Source organism: Dendrobates tinctorius, unplaced genomic scaffold, assembly GCF_039654945.1.
Source record: "Dendrobates tinctorius isolate UK_male_01 unplaced genomic scaffold, ASM3965494v1 ptg000072l, whole genome shotgun sequence".
In the NCBI taxonomy this organism is placed as follows: Eukaryota; Metazoa; Chordata; class Amphibia; order Anura; family Dendrobatidae; genus Dendrobates; species Dendrobates tinctorius.
Genome location: NW_027361740.1, coordinates 2779170 through 2804067, shown reverse-complemented (window position 1 = coordinate 2804067; position 24898 = coordinate 2779170). Strand labels below are relative to the sequence as shown.

General features: G+C 44.4%; 1 protein-coding gene across 2 annotated transcripts in view; it reads left to right on the top strand.

The window, feature by feature from the left end:
* The window catches only part of ODR4 (odr-4 GPCR localization factor homolog), a 103333-nt gene extending 83301 nt beyond the window's left edge, over window positions 1–20032 (top strand). For both annotated transcript variants that reach the window (XM_073582547.1, XM_073582548.1), the window contains exons 13-14: window positions 16802–16909; window positions 19869–20032. In XM_073582547.1, the coding sequence (XP_073438648.1) occupies window positions 16802–16909; window positions 19869–19936 (176 nt within the window). In that variant the 3' untranslated portion in view covers window positions 19937–20032. The remainder of the gene's footprint in view (window positions 1–16801; window positions 16910–19868) is intronic.
* Window positions 20033–24898: the final 4866 nt, after the last annotated feature.

Sequence of the window (24898 nt, the reverse complement as noted above, 5' to 3'; positions counted from 1 at the left end):
ATGGGGTTGAGGAGGAAGTTAAGCAGTCATTGCAGGATGAGATGTTTGGGGGGGCTGAAACCTAAAAAGCAAAAAGGTTTCCCCATACATGAGAACATCCAAAGCCTTACTCATCATGAATGAGACTTCCCCGAGAAAGGGCTTAGCTTCCTGTCAGAATTTAAAAAATTGTTTTCCCCTAGACGGAGTTTGTTCTAAATGGGAGATTCCCAAAGTAGATGCGCAGGTGTCCAGGGCAGCAAAAATGATGGCTCTTCCATTTGAGGACTCGTTTCAGCTCGAAGATCCCATATGGATCATAAGATCGAGAGCTTACTAAGAAAATCCTGGGACACATCCACTAATCTGCTAAAAACAAATGTGGCTTCCACCTGTGTCACCAGATCTCTGTTTCGCTGTCTCCGTACATTAGAAGACCACCTCACTCAGGGAACTTCTAGGGAGGAGATACTTTAATCTATTCCCCTCCTTCAGAAAGCAACAGGGTTCCTTGCTGGTGCTTCTGCCAAGTCTGTTTTCGTAGCAGCACAGTCCACAGTCCTCTTCAACTCAGCTAGGAGAGCTCTGTGGCTGAAGTCATGAAGTGATATCACCTCTAAGGCTAAGCTTTGTACCATTCCCTTTCAGGGACACCATGTTCTCGGTCCAGCTCTCAAGATCTTGGAGAAAGCTATAGACAAGAAGAAAGCACTCCCTGAGCAGGGAAACCCCCACAAATTGTTTTTGTTTGTCCCTCCCGAGGTCAGTCCTCCCTGAGGAAATACAAATGGAAAGGCAAATCAGGCCGTTGGAGCTATCCAAAAGGTGGAAAGGGCAAAATTATCCTTATCTCCCACCACCAGCAAACTCCTGACAAGCAATGACTGCTCCTCTGTTGGGGCTCGACTCTCGGGCTTCCACACACCATTGGGTTCTCCGTTCCATTCGGGACGTATTGAAACTAGAGTTTGAGAGTTTTCCCCCCACAGTGCCTAAGAGTCACCTCACTAAAATCTCTACACCTTCAAGACTCCGTACTGTTAGGTCTTCAAGGTCTGCTTCAAGCAAAGGTGATCACTCGAGTGACGGTAGGCTGGGGCCACTATTCTCGTCTCTTCCTAGTCGAGAAGCCTTCAGGGAAGGACAGAATTATCATCAATCTGAAACCCCTGAATCAAGTGATCACATACAGACGGTTCAAGATGGACTAGATCAAATCAGCAATAGCACTCATTGGACAGGAATGGGTGATGGCTACAATAGATCTGAAGGATGCTTATAACCATGTGCCAATCCACCCAGATCATCGGAGGTTCCTCAGATTTGCAGTTTCCCATGGTCACCGGGTCAGTCATTACCAATTCAATGTCCTCCCGTTCGTCATTTCATCAGCTCCGCGGGTACTCACCAAGATTATGACAGAAGCAGTAATCTTCATTCGTCATCAGGGGATTTGCATTGTTCCGTATTTAGACGACTTCCTTGAAAAACCTGGAATCCCTGGGCTGGATCCCAAATCTGGAGAAGTTGGATCTTCATCTTACACCAAGGAGAAATTCCTGGGAATCCTCCTGGATTCAGAAAAAGGAACATCCTTCTTGAACAGAGATCATCAACTTGATCTTTTTCAAAGGATCTCCAAGTTAAGAGACCAGAGGGCTCCTACCCTGAGGAACGTAATGTCTATCCTGGGATCGCTGACATCATGCATCCAGGCAGTGTCCTGGGCTCAAGCCCATACATGAGTCCTCCAGACTCATGTTCTCTCATCTTGGGACAGGCATCAAAATTCTCTGATGGCTAAACTCCGGGAACCTGCAGCGGGGGGTCAGCTGGGATCAGCTTCCCCTGAAAATACTCACTTCAGATGCCAGTCAGAGGGGCTTGTGTGCTGTGGTAGAGAAAACCCACTTCCAGGGTTTACGGTCCTCAGACATCAGATCCAGTTCCTCAAACTTCAGAGAACTGAACGCAGTAGAGGAGGCATTGAGAGCCGCATATGCCATTGTCCAAGGACATCATATACACGTTTATTCCAACAATATGACCGCGGTTGCCTACCTCCGTCACAGCGAGGCACGAAGTACGTCAGACTGAAATGGATCAATGCAAGAATTTTTTCTTGTGCAGAGAAACATCTTCTGTCCATTACAGCAGTCCAGCTGAAGGGGTCCGCCAATGTTCAGGCGGATTTCCTCAACAGAAAGGATGTCCATCCAGGGGAGTGGTGCCTCGCTCAAGCAATCTTTCTATCCCTTGTGACAAGATGGGAGATTTTGGATGTGGATCTGTTTGCCAATGGCCAGAAGACAAAGTTGAAGACTTTCTTCTCCCTGAATCCGGCAAACGTGGCATTGGGAATTGATGCCTTTTCTTACCCTTGGAGGTTCAACCTGGCCTATGCCTTCTCACCAATCCCGATTTCTAGCAAGGACGTTACAGAAGATAATACGGTCCGATCATGTCCCCACGATTCTAATCGCTCCCATGTGGCCGGAAAGAAAATGGTACAGCGCTTTGATCTACTGAGCAGATATGTAGAGCCGCCACCTGGTCTTCTGTTCATACATTTACCAGACACTACAGACGATTTTAATTGGGATTTAACATTCGGCAGACGAGTTCTGAAGGCTGTTGTCCCTCCCTAAGAAATTAGTTGTTGGTATTACTCCGATGTTGCTGTTGTGGAAGGTGACTAGAGAAAATAGAATTAGTCTTACCGGTAATTCGGTTTCTGGGAACCTTCCACGACAGCACTAATTTCCCTCCCTAAGTGATGTTCTTATTGGATGATTCCTGCACTTTGGTGGTAACTATTCATGCTAGTGTGTCCGAAAAAAAACACTGGTGGTTATAGGAAGGGGAGGAGTATTTAACCTCTTTGTGTTTCCTGTCCCCTATTAGGGCGGGGAGACATCCTCCGATGCTGCTGTCGTGGAAGGTTTCCAGAAACCGAATTACCGGTAAGGCTAATTCTATTTTTCGTAGCATGTATAGCTTCCATGGAGCAGCATCATTATTATAAGGTATAGGAAATATACTGGCGATATTAAGAAAACAGTAATCTACATATCAAAAAAATGTTTCACCTTCCAAAACAGTTTTTATTGAACCAAAATACATTCACATGCAAAATAGAAACCAAAATATGAGCAGAAATTAAAAGTGCTTGACATTAGACTGTTGTTGATATGATTTTTCAGGATTGTCTCTATATAACATCCAACAGTAATCTGCCATCATTGAGTAATTCAAAAAACCCTGGTAGCGGTGATCTATTACTTTAATGTCCTGGTGAAACTGCTCGCCTTATTCGTCGCTTACATCCCCAAGATTTTGAGGGAAGAAATCTAAATGTGAATGCAAAAAGTGCATTTTCAGAGACATGCGACACCCAAGACATTGGTATACATTTAGTTGTTCCTCAATATCTTCTACATATACTGTAGATTTTTTTTTTCCTAAGCTGTTTTCACAGATCCTCTTGAAGCTTTTCCAAGATCTCAATTCCTTATCATTTAGAGTTCCTTCAAACACATCATCTCTCATAAGCTCTCTGATCTGAGGACCAACAAATACCCCTTCCTTCAGTTTTGCTGATGAATTGCTGGAGAATTTCTGTGAAATGTACTGGAACCCTTGTGAATTTCTTTGCCATGGCTTTCACAAAGGTTTTAATCCCACCTTTATATGTAGTAGAGGAAGAAAGATTTTTGTTGGAGCAGCTAAGGGATTATGCTAAACATTGTCTCTACCTGGAGCATAGATGTTTCTCTGTCCCCAATCACGACGAACATAATGCTCTACTGTATTTCTACTGTTCCATAAACACAAGAAGCAACAATATTTTGTGAAACCTCCTTACATTTCCATAGCAGACCTATCACTTTCAGATCGCCACAGATATTCCATTGATGATGTTTATATTGTATAGCATCCAAAACAACTGATAGATTTTTCATAACTTTCATTTAGATGACATGAGTGAGCAGTATGGATTGATGGTTTCATGTTTCCATTGTGGAGCAACACTGCTTTCAAACTTCTCTGGGATATGAGACAATAAACAATCGCCAATCTGCAACAAAATACTCTTGATTTACGTCTTCAAAGAGGCCATTCACATTGTTACAGTACATCATTAGTCCATCAACTGTGAAAAATTGTTAAAGTGTTACTTTCTGTTTCGGTAACAACACACTTTGACATCATCATGAAGAAGATTCTTCTGTTTCAACCTAGATGCAAGAAGATCAGCTTTATCTTTTGACAATGAAAGGTCTCTGATGAGATCATTTAATTCACATTGAGTAAAGCGTTCTGGCTGCTCGGCTGCTCCATTGGTACATACTCATCTTGACTTGAGGTCTCCATATCTTCACTAGTAGCTTCAGCTCCATAGTGTTCATATTCTACTTCATTTTCATCCAATCCAGACAACTGTGGTACAGGAACTGGCAAGGTACCATCATGTGGAACTGGCCTAATCACAGATTCAAGTTCAGGGTAATTAATCTTATATTTGTTCTTTGTAGAAAAGCCCTTCTGTTTGACAAAACAAAAGTAGCAGTCATCACTATGATTTTTGGGTTCTCTCCAAATCATGGGAACAGCAAATGGCATAGCCACTTTCCTCATATTCAACCAGTTACGAAGACCATTTGAACAACTTGAGCATATCACATAAGGGGCCCAGTTTTTGTCTTGATCACCAAGTGGACACTTAAAGTACATCTGGTTCATCTTTTTAATATCATGAGTGATTGAGCGAACGTGGCCTTTTGATGTAAAAGAACCACACAGATAGCAGAATCTGTTCAGATGATTGCTACACTGGCATTTTTCTCCTTTAAATCAAACAGTAGAGTAAGTTCAGTTCAATGGTGGTGACTAACTCCAAAAAAAAACAATGCGATAAGACTATATGTAGATATTTCCCCAGAGATGACAGAGGCAGCTTGTATTTAGAAATGATTTTACTGGAAGTAATCTGGTAGATAACTATACACAGGTGTGAGGTAAATGGGTCAGCCTATTCCTTTCAGATGATCATTTGTAGACAGACAGTTTCTCACTCTCTCTGTGGAGACCCTCACTCAGTTACACCTCAGTGGCTGAGCGGTTTTCTTCCCTCTGAGGCGACTTGCTCTCCCAGAAATGCAGTGAAAATCCTCTCACAATGGTGGCTGATAGGTAAAACCAGAGAGTTGTTTCAAGACCTTATGGTGCAAAAAATACTGATGGCGTTGGATACATAAGAATTTCTCAACTACTAAAGCTTCCAGGGAACACTGTTCTGATATCTGAACGTGGAAAGAAAATCATTTCACCATAATCTGGCCACGGCCAGGTGCCCCCTGCAAGACTTCAGACAAAGAAGTGAAAAGAATTATCAGAAGAGTTGTCCAAGAGCCAAGGATCACCTGTGGAGAGCTACAGTAAAGGCCCTTTTACATTTAGCGATGCACCAGCGATCCCGACCACGATACGACCCGGTCAGGATCACTGGTGCATCGCTAAATGATCGCTAGTGAGCTGCCACACAGGCAGATCTCACAGCGATGCAGCAGCGATACAGCGGACGATACTTACCTTTCAGATGCGGCGATCCTGACGTCCTCCCGCCCGCCTCCACACGTCGCTCGTCGGCGCCACAGGAAGCCCAGCAGGAAGCGCCCGACGAGAAATGGAGCTGCGCGATCAGCGACAGACAGTGGGGGAGCCGGTCGGAGGTATCACATACAGCGATATCGCTAGCAATATTTCTATAACCTCACAAAATCGGTGACGTTATAGCGATATTGTTAGCGATATCGCTATGTGTAAAACCCCCTTAAGACCTGGAATCAGCAGGTGTAACTGTTTCAAAGAAAACTATAAGTAATGCACTCAACCTCCATGACCTGTATGCACGCTCAGCAAGCAAGACTCCAGTGCTGAACAAAAAGCATGGTCAATCATTTTTAAAGCTTGCTCAACAATATTTAGACAAGCCTGTGAAATGCTGAGAGAATATAGTCTGGACAGATGAGAACAAAATTGAACTCTATGGGTGTCATAAGACACATCATGTTTGGAGACCAAACACTGCATATATCCCCAAAAGCTCCATACCAACGGTGAAGTTTTGTGATGATATCATCGTGGTATGGGGCTGTTTATCAGTACACAGCACTGGCAAGCGAGCGTGAACATTTCAGCAAGAAAATAAACCCAACAACACAGCAAAGTAAACTCTCAGTTGGATTCAGAGAATGAAAATCACCATACCTGAGTCCAATCGAAAACATATGGAAGAAACTAAAGCTCAGAGTTCATAGAAGGAGCCTACAGAACCTTCAGGATTTGAAGTATGTGTAAGAATGGGCCAGAATCACACCTGAGCACTGCAGGAGACTAGATTCACCATAAAGTAGGCATCTTGAAGTTGTCAGCACCACAAATGCTTTTGTGCAAAGTATTAATTACATTTCAATAAGCGTGTTCAATACTTTTTCCCAGTGTAATTTCTCATAATTACATTTATCTTAATTTATGGACTTCTATGGTTTGATTTATTTGCCTGTGTGGTTTGGATGGGTTGTTACCGACATCTGGTGAGAAGTTTGTCAATAGCACCTTTTAGAAACATATTTACTTAGAAATTTGGTGGCATATTCAATTCTTATTTCACCTGCTGCCCATGTGCTGAGTCAACATACATCACTTCACTGCTTCAGGCATTGTGCTAATGGGGCGAAGCTTCATCAACGAAGGACGTTTTTCAAAATGTCTCAGTCGGTATGTTGTCCAGATGTGTTTCCAGGTAGAACAGAAAATTCCGTGCGTGTTTACCTCACATCTGCAGTCACATTTCTCCCAAATTACTACAAATGCTTAGCAAGTCAGTAGAAATGTACATTTCTGGAAAATTTCTATTTTTAGTTAGAAGTAGACATTTCCCAGAAATGTACATTTCTACTGACTTACTAAGCATTTGTAGTATTTTGGGAGAAATGTGACTGCAGATGTGCAGCAGACCCTGCACATGACAGTAGGGGTCATTGAGGACTTGGGGGGGGGGGGGGCTGGGATATGCAAGCAATGTAGGGAGATGAATAAAAGTAACAAATGTGCAAATAGTATTAAATGTCTGCAGGCAAATGGGAGAAGTCTTGCAAACATAATGAATGAAGTTGAGATTCTTATGTTATGTCGGGCACAGAATATGATATGGTGGGCATTACAGAAACCTGGCTGGACGAAAGCCATGACTGAGGAACAAACTTAGAGGGTTACACTACATTTAGAAAAGACAGGAAAGACAAAAAAGGTGGATTGCCGTAAAATCCAACTTAAGACTTGTGCTCAATGATGACATTGGGGGTGCTGCGACAATGTAGAGTTGGAGTGGGTAAATGTACATCAGGATCGCAATAATGGAAAGCTGCTAATTGGAGTTTGTCACAAGCCTCCTATATAGCTGAACAGGTAGAGGATGAAAGGCTGCAGTGAATTAAAAAGGCAGCAAATAATAATGGGGTCCTTATTAGGGGGGATTTCAATTATGCAAACATTCAATTGGACAGAGAATCTTCTGCTTGTGCTAAAAGCTGCAAGTTCTTACCCTCAATTCAGGACAGTTACCTCTCAGCTGGTAGATGAACCGACCAGGAGAGGTAATCTGCAGGATCTGGTTCTGTCAAATAGGCCAGATACAATTTCTGATCTCCCCGGTCACGGACCGTTTGGGAAGCAGTGACCATAAGTTGGTAAGTTTTTATGTAATTTTCAGTCAAACATTATGAAATGGAAATGCAAAAACCTGGAACTTTAGGAAAGCTGATTTCAACAAATTAAGAAAAGAACTTAGTCCTAGTCTACACCATTATCTCATGGTAACTGGGGACACTGAACATAAATGGGCATATTTTTTTTTTTTTAACCATAAAATTTATTTTATTTTATTAAACATGGCATAACAAAACAAAGTCGTACAAGTATTTAGTTTCTGTATAGTGTGCATGAATAATAAACAATATAAACGATATAAGGCTATAAATGACCTTAATTTTACAAAGATATACATGACAAAGACAATACAAGACAGTAAGGAGTAGAAGGAGGGGAGGGGAAGAGAAAAAAAAAAAAAAGGGGGAAAAACCTCAGTTAAATCGACTAATCAGATCCGAACTCAGCCGCACTACAGGTCGGATCCCGCTGCATAATAATCCCACGGGGACCAAATTGCCTGAAAGCGCTCCACCGAATCATTTAATAAGGCTGTAAGGTGTTCCATCCTTCTGACATCCATGATCCGTCTAATGAGAGTCTGAAGCAAAGGGGGACTCGGCTGCCTCCAAAAGCGCGCAATCAGGCATCTGGCCGCCGTAAGGATATGTTGCAATAATCTATTGGAGAGTTTGCCCATACCCGGCGCCCCGTGACCCAGGAGAAGCACCAGCGGGTTTAGTTCTATATCTGTATGCAATACCTTGTCAATGAGGGACTTAGCTTGACCCCAAAAAGGTACAATTTTTGGGCATGACCAAAATATATGCATGAGGGACCCAGTGCTTTTTCCACATCTCCAACAGGAGGGAGGGACAGAGGGATTCAGTCCATGCAGAAACTCTGGAGTGTGATACCAGTGCATTAGTATCTTATAGATATTTTCTCTATAGAGAGTACACACTGACGATTTTGCGGCATTCCTCCAAATGACAGACCACTCTCGGGGAGAGATACGCCGCTCCAAGGCGGCCTCCCACTTGCGCATGTATAGAAAAGATTCACCAGACCCACCCTGTGGATTCGATAAAAGGTTATAAATTTCTGAGATCAGACCCCTGGTGTTCATGCCCCTCCTGCAAATTTTCTCGAAATCCGTGGGGATCGAAGCTCCCGCTTTACCATATAGGGAGTTAGCAAAATCTCTGATTTGTAGGTATTGAAAGAATTCCCTATTGGAAATCGAGAAATGTTGCTTAAGATAATCAAAGGAGTGAATCTCCATGGTCTCCCCGTCTATAATATCCGCAAATCTAAATAGGCCCGCTTTAAGCCAAGGGTGAACCATAGGAGACTCTAAACTGCTTGGGAGCTGTGGGTGATAGATGAAGGACACCAGGGGGGAGCAAGGTGACATGAGGGCAAATCTCCGTGTGCAGGTATTCCAAATGTTACGGGTGAACTGCATGGGGCCCAAAAGGGGTGGAAAGGACTCACACCGTGCTGGCGACCATAAGAGAGAGTTAGGGTGTATTGGGGCAAGCCATAATTTCTCTATTTCATTCCACTTGCTGTAGGCCCATAGGGATGTCCAGCAGGGGATTCTCCTCAGGTGAGTAGCCCAGTAGTAGTTAAGAATATTTGGCACAGAAAGCCCTCCCCTGGTCTTATGAGCTGTGAGAACCTCCTTAGCCACTCTATGGCGCTTTTGTTGCCATATGAACCTAAGAATAGCCGCCTGAAGGGACTTCAGTTCCGAGACCGGAACTCCAACTGGGAGGGTCTCAAAGGCGTAAATCAATCTGGGTAAAAGGCTCATTTTTACCGCCGCTATCCGACCCATCCACGAAAGAGGGAGTGATTTCCATTTAGTCAGGCGGGCTTTTGATTCTTTAAAGAGGGAGGGGAAGTTTAGTTTGTAGAGGGTCTCATATGAGGACGTAATATTCACCCCCAAATATTTCACAGCATCCTGTTTCCACCTGAATTTAAAATTCAGGCGTAGGTGGTCCCATACCTCAGGGGGGATGTTAAGCGGCATAGCCTCCGTTTTGCTGGAATTGATTTTATATCCAGATAAGTCCCCATATCTCCTCAAAGCCCTCATGAGGTTCGGAAGAGACACGTGGGGATTAGTGAGCGTCAATAGTACATCATCAGCAAATAGTGCGATCTTAAAAGATTTACTCCCAACCATCACCCCAGAAATATTGGGGTCCCGTCGTATGGACGCTGCCAGGGGCTCTATGCAGAGGGCAAACAGGAGAGGTGACAAAGGGCACCCCTGCCTAGTGCCATTCGATAAAGTGAATGGTTTGGATGTACAGAGAGGGAGTTTTATGGCTGCTGTAGGGTGGTTGTATAGGGATCTCAGCGCGGACAGAAATCCGCCCGAGATGCCAAAGACCTGCATCGTACTAAAAAGGAATGGCCAGGAGAGGCGGTCGAAAGCCTTCTCGGCGTCAAGACTCAGTACTAGTGTTTGCGATTTCTTTCGGTTCGAGATGTCCACCAAGTCCACAACCCTCCTGGTGTTATCACCCCCTTGACGGCATGGAATAAAGCCTACTTGGTCTTTATGAATAATCGAGGGTATCCATTTATTAAGTCTGGAGGCCAGTAGCTTGGTGAACACCTTCAAATCCGTATTCAAAAGGGCTATTGGCCTATAGTTTGCACAGTCCAAGGGGTCCCTAGGCGGCTTTGGAAGGAGGATGAGGTGGGAATGTAGCATTGTGGACGGGATTGGGTCGCCTTGCAAGAAGGAGTTAAATAATGAGGCTAAATGAGGAAGGAGTGTTTTGGGGAATGTCTTATAATAAAAGTATGTCAGACCGTCAGGGCCAGGTGATTTACCCATGGGCAGGGACTCCAAAACCTCCTCTACCTCTTCAGAGGAAACTGCACTATTTAGAGATTCAATCGCTTCACTAGGTAGGGAGGGGAGGTCTAAGGTAGCAAGATAGTCTTCAATAGCCCCTGAACCCTGGGATCCATCAGCCGATGGGGGACCAAGATTGTGCAATTTTTTGTAGAAATTATAAAAAATATCAGCTATGGCATCAGGGTGATAGTGCGTCACCCCTGCAGCGTCCCGCAAGGCCTGAGGACATGAAGCCGCGGAGCGTTCTTTCAGCTGGCGTGCCAGGAGGGTGTGAGCCTTATTGCCCCTTTCATAAAATTTCTGTCTAGAGAAAGTTAGCAGCTTCTCCGCCCCCACCACCGCCAGATCTTTTAATTTTTCCCTTTGTCTGACCACCTCTTTCAAAGCGGCCAGAGAGGGAGATTCAGCAAGTGTCCTCTCATGAAGCTTTAGTTGAGAAGTCAAATGTGCCCTCTGGACCCCCGCGGATCTCTTGGCCCTGGCGCCCTCCCTAATACAATGGCCCCTCATCACCGCCTTATGTGCCTCCCACAGAATTCCCAGGGAGGAGACTGAGCCCGTATTGAGCTGGAAGAATTCCTCCAGTTGCTTATGCAGTGAGGCCCTGACTTCGGGGTCCTTGAGTAAAGATTCATTTAAGCGCCAGTAGCCAAATCTAGGTCGAGAATGGGCTCCCTCAAGATCCATGATCACAGGGGCATGATCTGACCATGTAATGGAGCCCAGTTCCACCCCCCCCCAGCCTCTTAAGAATAGCAGAGTTTACAAAGAAGTAATCGATCCTGGTATGGGTCTGGTGTGGGTGTGAAAAGAAGGTAAAGGCTCTCTCCCCAGGGTGCGCCACCCTCCATTCGTCAAAGAGAATCTCAGATCTTATAATCCTCCGGAAGCCCAAAGACAGCTTCTTTACCGAGTCAGAGGGCGGGAACCTCCCGAGAGCCTGTCAAATGTTTCAGAGAATGGAAGATTGAAATCTCCACCTACTATCGTCGCCGCATGGGGAAGCCCCCCTATGAGTGAAAATACCCCCCTCAGAAAGCGAATCTGTCCCTCATTCGGAGCATAAATGTTAGCGAGAATATGAGGTGAGCCCCCACCTGTGCCTCCAGGATCACGTAATGTCCCTTAGGGTCAGAGTGATTTCCAGTGACTTGTATAGGGCAATTTTTTGCAATCAAGATTGCAACCCCCCCTTTCTTAGTATTCGCGCTTGCTAGATATTGTTGGGGATATAAGTGGGCCGCAAACTTAAATGAGCCTGTAGAGTCAAAGTGGGTCTCTTGGATGAAAGCCACGTCTGCCCTAGTGGAGCGCAGCTCCTGTAACAGCAATTTCCTTTTGCGGGGAGAATTAAGACCCCGCACGTTAATAGATACAATACGTGTCATCTTAGTTGCATTACGTGGAGTGTAGTGCAGGTGTCAGGACCATTACCTGTGAAGGTGTAGGTTAACATAGAGATTGTCTCAGCACGGCTGGTCCACCAGATGAAGGCTGTCAAAGATTGAACCGAGGGTGGAAACAAAATTTGGATGGTTGGGTAGGGTAAGAACAACAAGGAAAAGGGAAGACATAGACACTCAGTTAGTAAATTACATATCCAAAAAGTGAAAAAACATAGAGAAACCATTGAGAACAATACCCGGGGTTTAACCCGGGGAGGGATCCCCTGAGGAAACCCACTCTTGGCTCGGAGGGCCAGAGTGGTAGAAAAAGTCGGTCTCAATATCAATCCCAGGGAAGCCCTAGGATAGGTGGAAGTCTCCGGATCCGAGAGAGCCGGTCTATCTCCAACCAGCCGCCCCTCCAATGTAAAGAAAGGGGTAACTGGGAAGCAACCGAAGTGGCCCTGGCGAAGCCCCCGCCACCTGCCTTCCCGGGTGACCTGCTTCAATTGATTCAGTAAATGATGCGGTTCCAGACACACAGAGGCAGCATTGTGTCCATCCCCCGGTGGGGTTTGGATGTCCCATTTCCAGCGTCACAGGCCAGAAAGCAGAGGGGCCAATCAGTAAGGGAGGCTTAGAAAAAAGAGAATATGCGGCCTGTTCTAAACAAGCCTAAACTAAAAGTCAAGTCAACGAATACGGGGGGGAAGACGGGGCACGGCCGCCTCTCCCCCCGCCTCCCCCACGCGCCCCGCGCCTTCCTCCCCCCACCTTGGTCCACACCGGCGGAGGGGGAGAACCAGGTACATGCAGGACCCATGGTGGAATGTTGACCACCGGGATCTCCAGGGTTGTACAGAAGGCCGTCACATCAGCAGGGGTACGCAGAGTCGTGGACTTTCCATCTTTCCTGGCCGTCAGGGCAAATGGGAACCCCCATCTATACTTAATTTGGTGTTCCTGGAGAATTAGCAGGAGGGGCCTGAGGTGTCTCCGCTTCTGCAGGGTTGTGCGGGAGAGATCGGGGAAGAGCTGAACCTCTGTTCCCCGAAATGAGGGGGTCTGGTTCCGGGTCCTGGCTTTGGACATGATCAATTCTTTAGTAGTAAAGTCGTGAACACAGCATATAATATCTCGGGGTTGAGTAGACATGTTCTTAGGCTGTAGCGCCCTGTGTGCTCTGTCCAACTTAGTTATATTGGTTGAAGGTGCACCCAGAATATTATTAAAGATGTCCTGCAGGATTAGATCAGGAGACTCAGAGTCCTCCACCTCAGGCACTCCTCTCACACGTATGTTGCATCTGCGTCCCCTATTGTCCAAGTCTTCCAAGTGGGACTGCATTTCCTCCATCACTTGTTGTTGTGAGGACACTAGCTGGTGAATTTCTGTCATGTGTTTTCTTGTGGAGTCATGTTCCTCTTCCAGGGCCTCAATTCTCCCATTTAAGTGTTGTAGATCTCGTCTTACGTTGGCTATTTCTGCCCTGCATATGTCTTTGACCTCACTAATGAGGATCTTAAAGTCCTCTTTAGATGGTAGGGTTGCCAGAATAGACTGCCAGTCTTGGGAGGGAGGGGCAGGCCCCCTGAAGCTGCCATCAGGCTGTGAGTTAAGAGGATAGTTAACTGAATAATGTGGATGATGAGAGGAGTAGTATCCCTGATGGGGTTGGATATAGGCAGTGTTCTGTGTATTATTCTGTCCAAGAACCTCCTGATGTAATGAGGAGCTGTTTGTTTGTGTGGGCTGATATGAAGGGTAAAGGAGAGGAGGCCCAACACCCCCCCTCCCCCTCACCTCGTGGCTGCTGTCAGCAGCGGTGCTGATCTGATCTCCATGAAGTCCTGCTCCTTCTGCGTACGGTTCATCCCCCGATGTAGAGGGGGAGATCTCCTCCTCCTCCCTGCAGCCATCAGTCTCCTGAGTGCCGTCCTGATGCAGAGCGTCGTGCCGGGAAGTTTCCTCCTCACTGCCCTGTCTCTGCAAAGATGGCGCCTGCGTATCTCCCTGGACTTGTTCAAGGCCCAGAAAAGCGTCCAGAGCCGTCCGCTGTGCCAGCTGGTCCACCGCTGGCTGCTGTGTGATTCTAGGTTTCCTAGGCCCCATGCTGACTGTGGTACCCGGTGATGCAGGGTGATATTATGCTATTTATAACTGGGAGATGGCAGGAGCTCCTTCACCACACTTCTGCTCAGCTCAGCATCCGGACACGCCCCCCATAAATGGGCATATTTAAGGAAATACTGCTAGAATCCTGTAGAAGACTTGTATCCTTTAGCAATAAAATGTCAAGTAATAAAAACAAAGCTTTATGGATAAGATAGTACAAAGTTTAATAAGACTAAAACTAAAGGCATTCAAAATCTTGAAGGCAGAGAATACAGAAATAGCATTTCATGAATATAAAGGTCTAAGTAAGAAATGTAAAAAAGAAATCAAGCTAGCAAAGTTATCTACAGAGAAACAAATCGCCAACGACATTAAAATACATCCTCCAAAATGTTATAAATGAATCAACGCAAAAATGGAAAAGATAGATGGTATCAACCCCTTAATAGATGACAATAACCAGATGATTATAGAGGCCAAAAAGGCCAAGGCATTAAGCAGGCACTTTTCATCCGTGTTCACCAATGACCTGTTTGTTCCATAGATCATTCAGCATTGACAATTACTGAGGGAATTGAGCTCAGTAATTGACAGACCACTGTTATACAAGATCGATCGCAATATTTAGGAAGCAGGCAGAGGGAGGAAGCTCTCTCTGCCTTCAGGTTGGCACCCCCACGCCATCATCGCAAAGACCCAGTTGTTGCCATGGTGACCCGGGGTCACCAAGCTATGGAAAGCTGCTTAGACCATGCCCAAAGCATGGTCTAAAAAGCTTTCTGTACAGGTATAATGTATTGCAATGTTGGTGCATTGCAATGCATTATACCTGTGAAAAAAGTGAAAGTCCCACAAAGGGAATAATGAAAAAAATTGTAAAAAAATAAAGATAAACTTATCTTCTGCAGCAGAGGTAATTCTTGTTTTTTTATTTTCTGAAGCAGTCCTCAAGAAGGCCAATTTTATCATTGCAGTTAATGGTTTTCATGACTGCACTTGAGGTTACCTTCAAAGTTCTAGCCGTTTTCCAGTTTGACTGACTTTCATGTCTAAAATTAATGATGGGCTGTTGTTTCCATTAGTTGGGTAGCTTTTTGCTATATTCTGGTTTAAAACAGTTGTGTAATAACGCTCAGCAATGTATGGAATAGTCTACATACACTGCCCTTGCAAAACACACCTTATGGGCTCACTTTCTTAAGGTTGGTGTTTCCAGAAATGAACTCTTGATGAGATCTACCTGTTCACTGGAAATCATTCCTGGTGACTGCCTGATGAAGCTGCTTGAGAAAATACCAAGGGGTTGCAAGGCGGGCATCGGAGTAAGAAAGGGCACTTTGAGTATTATCATATTCTCATTTATTTCACATGTGATTCCTTACTCCTTGTTTCCTTCTTTGTGGTTTTGCTGAGTTCAGTCTGAATCTACAGTGTGAACTTTGCAATAAGAACAGGGAAAACCCAATGCATGAGTAGTTGTGTCCAAACTTTTCACCAGTATTATCCTTCAGACAAACTGAGTCAGAGCTCATTGACCTACAAGTTCACTTATTGTATAGAAGTGATAGTGATTTTCTCCTCATATAACTTTTACTTTACTGTTTCACTGGTAAAAGTGTAGCTCATAAAAAGTTCGGCCTGGGCGTCACTAACCTGTGTGGAGAAAGTCCCTGCACCAGAGATTATATACACAATAATGCATTCAATTGCTTTTTTTTCCAGATGGCATTTGAAAACAGAAGATTGCCTGGTTTGGAAGGGGTTAATACATTTTATTAGAAAAGTGTATAATTTTGCATTGCAAAGCAAATAAATGAAAATATGAAATTCTAAATACTCCGATATAGAGACTTGTGACTTTGATTACAGGTTTTTATTTACTCCAGTATTGTGAGCAGGAGACCTCATTTGTCTGTTTCGCTTTAATGCTGGAAGTTACTCTTCCTGAGGATCTCGAGACCCGAATTTATGAGACTATCATTCCTTAGGGTGCTTTCACACTGTATTCTGACACCTGTTCATGGCCTCGTTGGGGCTTATGTCCGAACCCCCTACAAAACGGGATACAGACGTATACGCCGACGGGGTGATAGACATAATGGTGCTGACCGAGCGAATGGGCGCTCTGCCGTGCCTCATTTTCAGGCCTTTGTTACAACTGGAGGCGGACACTCAGACGTAGTGTACTAAGAGACCCACAAATGTGTACCTCAGTGCAATGTGAGAGCACCCATAGGCACACACATCATGCCACACCAGTCATGTGAGCAGCGAGGGTGAAAGCAACATGGTGCATGATTTCATACTTGGATATTAATGGCTCAGCTATTATTAATTCTATATTAATATTTATTACTTTATTAACTTTTGTTGTTAAAGCTTATAGGTTTATGCAAATAAAGGCTATGTGATGTCTGAGCTTGGGGGGCTCAACCTTAGGAACCCCACTCTAGTGATCCTTGGGGTTCTCCCCACGATCAGCTATTTATCACCTATCATGTAAAAAAGTAATACGAGGCTTTAGTAAAACTTTTTTAAACACTGTAATGTCATTGGTCTGATATTACTTGATAGCGAAGATACTGGGCTTCAGTCTGGTAGATCTGAGCGCTGTCTCTGGCCCATTTAGCCAGTATCGGTTACACTTTGACCAATATGATTTTATATAGTGTTTTTAGTTTATATAGCGTTTTTAGTCAGATCTGTTTATTTTTTTTTGTTAATAAAGAGAATGAACATCAGCCGCATCATGATCTGTGTAAACCTGATAAGCCATCAAGTGAAGACAAGCATATATTAAAGAAAAGTGAATGTAAAAGACTTCAGCCAAATCTGGGTATGTGCTATGCATATATTATATAATGACAATGTATAAAGTTGTGCAGAATTATTTGCAGGATAAACCCAGAATCGAATTTTGACTTTAAGATATCTGTTATTATTATTATAGATTATTATCATTTCTGTGGGGGGTTTAGCTGTAAATTAATAGACATGTCGTAAGGGAGTTCCTGCGAAGCTTGATAATGGTCATAATTTATTTAAACTGGAATTTCTTGAAATCCCATCCACTATGCTGTACCAGCTGGATGCTACAGGTTGGACCCTGTGGATGTATGCAGCATTTACTGACCGTGGGAACGTACCCCATTAGATCTGCAAGCAGGAAATCACTTTTTTTTCCTTCCCAGAAGCCAACTTTCAATTAGCTTTATTTTAAGTGTCAAAAAAACGCATGATGCATCAAAAACGCATGGGGAAAACGCATGTAAAAAACGAATCAAAAACCCGGGTGACCTGCCAGTGACCTCCGATGCAGATTTCACCTTTGCTAAATCCTGAGCAAATGCGGAGCCATTCCTGATCGTGTGCTCATGCCCTGACAGTGTCCTATGCTGCAGCATGCTGCAATTTTTTTTCATGTCAAATACAGTTGAGAAAAAAGCCGCCGATCTGCACTGCCCCATTCAATAACAATGATCTGAGTGTAATTCCTCTTTTTCCCTCACATTGCACTCATCCAGTTTATACCCTAGTGTGAGCGAACCCTTAAACATTGTAGAAAGCTGACGGGCACAGCTCCGATCAATGTGTAGTGACCATTCTTGTTCTTTTGAATAAGGGCTAATCTGCAGTTGTCGATTGCGTCTAATACACACATTGAATGGAGCCACCTGAGCTAATAACAGCTGCCCAAATAAACCATTTATTAAAAGAAATACAGTGTACTTTGTAGGGTGTAACCAATACAGGACATAACAAAATGACTGTGTTATAGCAGGGCTATTCCCAACCTCAGAAGTTCTCACATCTGTGCCGATCTTGGGATCGGAGGGTGTCCAGCTGCTCTGCAGAGCTCCTTCTGAATGAGTCGGCAGGCAGACATACGCACCTTCACTACATTCATTTTCTATGGGACGGTCACTGGTAGACGAGTACATTGCTCCGCTTTTTTCTGAAGTCTCATAAACAGTCATATACATAGCAATAATGGGGACCCATAGCAATTGCCTCCCCCTCTCTGCCTGCACCCAAGAACAAAAATATCTTGTGGAATAGGCAGAGCAAAACCTCCAAACTTTTAAAAACAGGGAGAGGGATATGTAAGGCAGCACATACACGGTAAATGTGCCCCTGCTGAATTCTATAAGTTTTCTCACCCACTACATTACCAGTATCATGCCCCCCATAGAGTATGATGTCCACAAAAATGCCTCTCTCCCACACAGTATGGTATTCCCACAGTGAATCCCCTCACATAATTTGGTCTACAGTACCCCAATACACAAAGTGTAATGCTCCAGCAGTTGCCGCCGGAGTGCCACCAACCCCGTATGATGTCTCCACATGGCTCCCACCATCCCCCATAAACAGTATCATGGCCCCCTCAGCCCCAAAAAACAGTATGATATCCCTACAGTTTTATGGCCCCCACTAAGTATGTTGTGTCACACAGCTTTGCACACACAACATTGTGTAGCCCATGCATAGTATCAGGGACTCACAGCCCCCCACGAGTCTTTACATTAAAAAAATAAAATTACTCCCCTAGCCCTGTGCCTCTGATGGTGCTGCGTGTGGACTCTGGCTCCCCACAGCAGGCACTATCTAGTGGGATCATCGTGCCTGCTGTGGTGGGACTCAGACACACAGTCTGAATGGTGACTATTCTATTCAGTCCTATTCCTATACATAAGTTATGGCTTCTAAAGATGGGAATTCCTCTTTAAAGCGAACCTGTCACTAGGTTTGGCCGATACGAGTTACAGCCACCGCCTTTCAGGGCTTATCTACAGCATTGTATAATGCTGTAGATAAGCCCCCGATAAGCTGGGTCTCTCTGACCTTTCCCGGCGCCTGCGCACTTCAGTACTTTGCTCTGCCCTCAGTAGGGCAGATAAGTACGCCTGCGCAGGAGCGTGATGCCAGTGAGCCATCAAGCAAGCAGGAGGGCGGCATCACAAGAAAATGGGAGGTGCTGGACCCGCCCCTGCGTCACCTATTGGACCGGACCGCCCTTCCCCCGGTTGAGTATAATAAATCTTATTTTTCTTCTCTTGCAGGTCGGATTGGGGGCTTATCTAGAGCATTGTAGAATGCTGTATATAAGCCCTGAAAGGCGGTGGCCGCATCTTATAGCAGCCAAAACAGCTGAGAGGTTCCCTTTAAGGACTTGTATCTCCTGTTTCAGAGATTAGAATGAACAGATTATTGATCCTTCCACTGCATGTTCTAGTGGTCTTCTTACTGATGCTAACCATTTTTGTATTTCACTTTTATAACTTTTCTTCTGGAGTTTTTCAGTTCTGCATATGTTTTTGAGAGAACAACATAAAACTCAGATTTTATATTAAAGACTTCAATTTAATTCAATTGTATCAATATTTTTCCATTTATGAACGGTAGAAAAGCTGTGACCCTATACTCTGATGTATATACCTTTACCATAGTCGGGCAAAACAGATGTGTATTAATAAATCTAGCTCCACCATGCAGCCATGATCTATGAGCGATTCCTTCAGAATAAAGGATAGCGGCATTTACACTTTACTTGTAAAGGGATTCTGCGCTTTTACAAATGAACATTCATAGGGGGCATGAAATGAGTGTTCAGGCATGAAAAAGGTGAATAAAAACTAAAACCACATTGACGTGTTGATATCTCTGACTTTCTTGTTGCTACATACCATGTATATAATATATGTCTTAATAATCCAGAAGGTACCATATTGTGATTTCTTTGTAATGTGCTGTATATTGATAATTTGACACCAGTATTTTCTTTTTCCACCCAGGACTCCTAATGGCGACAGCAGTAGTTCTTCTAGCAACCCTAATATCCTTACATTTTCTAAATGAGTAACCCTGTATAAGTACACTTGGCTAAGCAATGTTCTTTTATTCAAGAATGAATATGTCTTGTCATATTATAAAGGATAAATATCAACCTGAAATCAAAGCGTCTTATGCAGTTATTTCATAAAAGTAACTTTTCAGTATGCTTCATCAAGTTCTGCATCACTCAAAGTGTTTTTCATGCAGCTAATAGATTATTAGCATATTTTTCATTTACAACACACTGTTGTGTATTATTGTCAGTCTCTTTCCTACTAACTTGACATCTGCATCATGTTGGGGCAGTGACTCTGTTTCCAGTGATGTGTAACTTATTGTGCTGCTTGCTGCAGATTTGATAAAATCACTGTTTTATCCACTGCAGATCAAGCAGTTCTCTAAATGCAGAGCTCCCTATGAACCCACCCACAACACTGACAGCTTTCTGCCTATGCACAGTGTACACAAAAAGCTGCCTATCAATGATGTGGGCAGGGTTATACAGAGCTGATGAACATGGAGGACTACATGGCAGCAGCTTTACTAGTACTCTAGTCATAATCTCCTGCTGTTAAAACAGGAACTTTATCAAAACTACAGCAAGAAGCCCAGTAAGTGATTCATCACTGGAATCAGGGTTTTTGACATTACGTTCCTTTCAGATTAGGTGAGAATAACCTGGTGACAAATTCCCTTTAAAAGAAAACTTTTCTGGCTATAATGTTTCTTTCTTATTGTCTCCAAGTGACATGCTGAATGTTACCATACCTGCATCAGAAGCATAATTCTGTGTTAGCAGGTACTGCCTATATCCTCTTCATCTGATTTGTCACCAGATACCTTGACTTCTGGATTTCTTTTGTCTGTCATATTGTGTTTGTGTGTTTCTACTGGGCAGTCCAAGTACTTTTAGTGACCGGGCTAATGGCCTGATAGACTGCTATGAGTTTGCATACTGTGTGCGTGCCTCAGATAGCTTCAGGGTAAACCTACATAAATCATTAAATACAGGACTGCTAGATAGCTCAGTAGTACACTTGTGCAAAGAGAGCACTACACATGAAGTTCGGAAGTATCCACAACTTGAAGGCATGTATTGTTTAAGAATCAATTGTTCCGCTGCTGTGTTGGAATAATATTGTGGTACGTCCATGAGGTCATGAAGCTTCAGAAATCAGAGCGCAGGACCTTTCAGGTGCAGATATTAGAGACAGCTGTATTAGTTAAATCACGTTATTGGTAATTGTCATGTCCCACGACTTGGGAAATCATTTAATATTTGCATTGTTTGTGTTGCATCATCTGTTGCTAGGCAGAAGTTTGCCTTTCCCTGTATTTTGTTCCAACTCTCTCCCTGTAGTCCTGTGATTTATGTTTGTTCCCTCCTTCATTCTCCATTTTGTGATCGTCCCTCCATCTGTATGCATCCTGTTGCATGTCCTCTGAAGATTATTCCTTTTTACCTGCTGCTTTCATCATAATACAAGAATTTCAGTTAAAGCATCCCTCTTTTCCTGGAGTCTTCTTACATGAGATCGTGGCTGAGTTAAGCTGTCTGATTAATCGGTATGAACGTGAGTACAGGTCGATACGGAAGGGGCCCAGAAAGAGAGGTCTATCCAGGCACCATACGTTCTACATATCCATGAGTCAGAATAGTAAAAAGGAAGAACCTGCCTTCAGAGACAGTAACTCAAGGTCTGTGCTAAATCTCAGTGGAAAAGGACAGTTCCAGCCAGACCCCAGCGTGCATAGAAGCCACACACTGCAGCTGAACAGAGAGGAATATAACTCCCATCATTACACAGGACCCTGCAGCTGCTCCAGCATTAGATACAAAGTATCAACTCTGTGCAGAGTCTCTGTGTATTTCCTGTTGCTGAACAGTGGGAAGTATAACCCCATCATCAACTCTTCCTGCCTGCAATCTAATCATGTCTGAAGCAAGGAATACAATGTCCCTACCAGACTTACAAGCACAGGAAAGAGACCCAGACCCTCATCCACCATCTAGCGAAAGGGGAAAACGTACAGTCAAAACCACATGGAAAGTCATGGAGAATTTAGAGACTGCAAAATGTGAATTATATAGTGATGTGTCTTCAGTATGGAAGAAAGTGCTGAGTCATATAGACACTGCATCAAGGCCTGCTTCTCATGAGTTACCACCAGAGGGAGTCCTAGAACAATTATGCACAGCATACCAAATGTATATGGAGAAGAGTGACCAATATATTATTCTCCTGAAGAAACTGAATCTCCCAGAGACTTTAAACGAATTGCAAGGTTTCCAGCAGCTTAATTCTGAAAGAGACTGCACTGTACGTGACATTAAAGCCAAGATAGAGGCTAGAATCGCACGAACACCAGATGCATCAACTCGCACATCCAAATCGTGTAAGCACTCAAAACGTTCATCTAGGTCAAGTTCATCAAAATATTCTACTCTTACTGAGCAGCTTATAAGAGTACGTGCTAAGGCTGAAACTACTAAGGTACAAGCTGCCTTTGCACAAAAGAGAGCAGATATGGATGCAGCTGCTGCACAAAAGAGAGCAGAAATGGATGCTGAAGCGGCACGCATGGAAGCTCTAGAGAAGGAATGTGAGCATGCAACAGCCATGGCAGAATTAAAGGTACTCGAGCAGGCTATCAGTGGGAGTCAAAGAGACAGCGTCAGTTTGTGTGAAATGGAGGCAGAAGACCCTATCGAACGCACAAGAGACTATGTGCTAAGCCAAGATGGCGAACCGCAGATCATCACTAACACTCCTGATGGTGTTGACGCTTCTCCAGAGCACCAGGATGCCGATCCACTTACAGAATCCTGCATTCAAGGTCAGTACAATGCTCCCAAACTTGAACTTCCTTCATATTCCAGTATGCGCCAAAACCCTGCATCTCACCAAACTCCACAGGCTAATACCTACATGCAACCCAATATGCCGGCAGGTCATTATACTTTCGACAACCACACAGTGCCACCTCCACATGTAGCAGAAACTATACCCACCAAACCAGTTGCTGGACTAAATGCATATGCCACTCCATACTTCCCCATGTTTCAAGGCCAAGACGTCTCCACCTCTATGTACAACACCGCTCAGCTTACAATTGTGCATCCTAAGTCAGAAAGAACAGACATGTCCGACTTCGCAAGGTACATGATTCGCCGTGAACTTACTAAAACCGGTCTCACAAGGTTCGACGACCAACCTGAAAATTACAGAGGTTGGAAAAGTGCCTTTAGAACCGTAACTGGTGACCTCGGCATCACTGCTGCGGAAGAGCTGGACCTGCTGATCAAATGGTTAGGACCACAATCCACAGAGCGTGTCAAGAGACTCAGGTCTGTACATATCAGTAATCCAACGGCTGGTCTCATGGCTGCATGGGAAAGACTAGAGAGAAACTTTGGCAGTCCAGAAGCCATAGAGGATGCACTGTTCAAGCGACTACAGAGTTTTCCAAAGATATCAAGCAAGGACAGTTCAAAGTTCCTAGAGCTCAGTGACCTGCTGTTAGAGCTCCAGCTGGCCAAGGCAGACACCCACCTACCTGGCCTCAGCTACCTGGACACTGCTCGTGGAGTAAACCCCATTATCTCCAAGCTACCATACAATGTACAAGAGAAGTGGACTACAATAGGGTCAAATTACAAGAAAGACCATCAAGTGTCATTTCCTCCGTTCTACTTCTGTGAGTTTATAAAAGACATTGCAGAGCGTAAGAACGACCCAAGCTTTTCCTACGGAGAATCCAATGGCCCAGCTTCACCTCCCTCTAAATACGTGAGCACACGCTCGAATGACAGAAACCGCAGGAGTCCAGTTTCAGTGAAGAAGACGGATATTCTTCCCTTACCAACATCAGCCCCAGGCAAGAGCAACAAGGGTGAAAAGATAGAGAACCCAAATCGTGAGTGTCCCATCCACAAGAAGCCACATCCCTTAAAAAAGTGCATCGGCTTCAGGAAGAAACCGCTCCAAGAACGCAAGGAACTTCTAAAGAAGTTCGGGGTATGCTACAGATGTTGTGCTTCTACTGAACACCTTGCTAAAGACTAAAACTACAATTAAGTGTATGGAGTGTGACACTGAGGATCACGTACAAGCACTCCACCCATACCGTCCTGACTCTACACGTACTCCTTCCCCCACCACGAGCCATGGCGGGGAGGACGCAGCTCAAACTGCAAGTCATACCACAATATCTTCTTCATGCACAGAAGTCTGCGGAGAAGGTCTCTGGGACAAGTCCTGTGCAAAGATTTTCCTGGTGAACGTATATCCCAACGGTCACCCAGAGAAAGCCGCGAAGGTGTACGTCCTCTTGGATGATCAGAGCAACCGATCACTTGCAAGGTCAGAACTCTTTGATATGTTTAACTTAAAGGGAAATGCTTACCCTTACACCTTAGGTACCTGCAGCGGTGTTACAGAGGTCTCTGGGAGAAGGGCCAGTGGTCTTATAACGACATCCCTCGACAACACCGTGGAGATACCCTTACCCACACTTGTCGAGTGCAACCAGATTCCATCCAATCGAGAAGAGATCCCAACGCCAGAGGCTGCTCTTCATCACCCACATCTCAAGGGGATAGCAAACAAGATACCAGCCCTCAACAACAGCGCAGATATCCTGATTCTGCTTGGCAGAGACATTCTCCGGCTGCACAAGGTACGTCAGCAAATTAACGGACCACACGACGCACCATTTGCCCAACGCTTTGATCTAGGCTGGGTAATTATAGGCGATGTTTGCATACACAAGATGAAGAGACCTAATAACATCTCCTCTTACAAAACACACATCTTGCCAAATGGTCGCAGCACTCATTTTCAGCCATGCCCACATCATTACTGGGTGAAAGAGAAAGTGAGCAACACCAAGAGGCAACAGGAATCCTTCAACAACATGAACATGCTCCAGCCCTGGGATGAAAACCTCGGGTCAACAGTGTTCGATTCCACAAGTGAAGACAACAAGT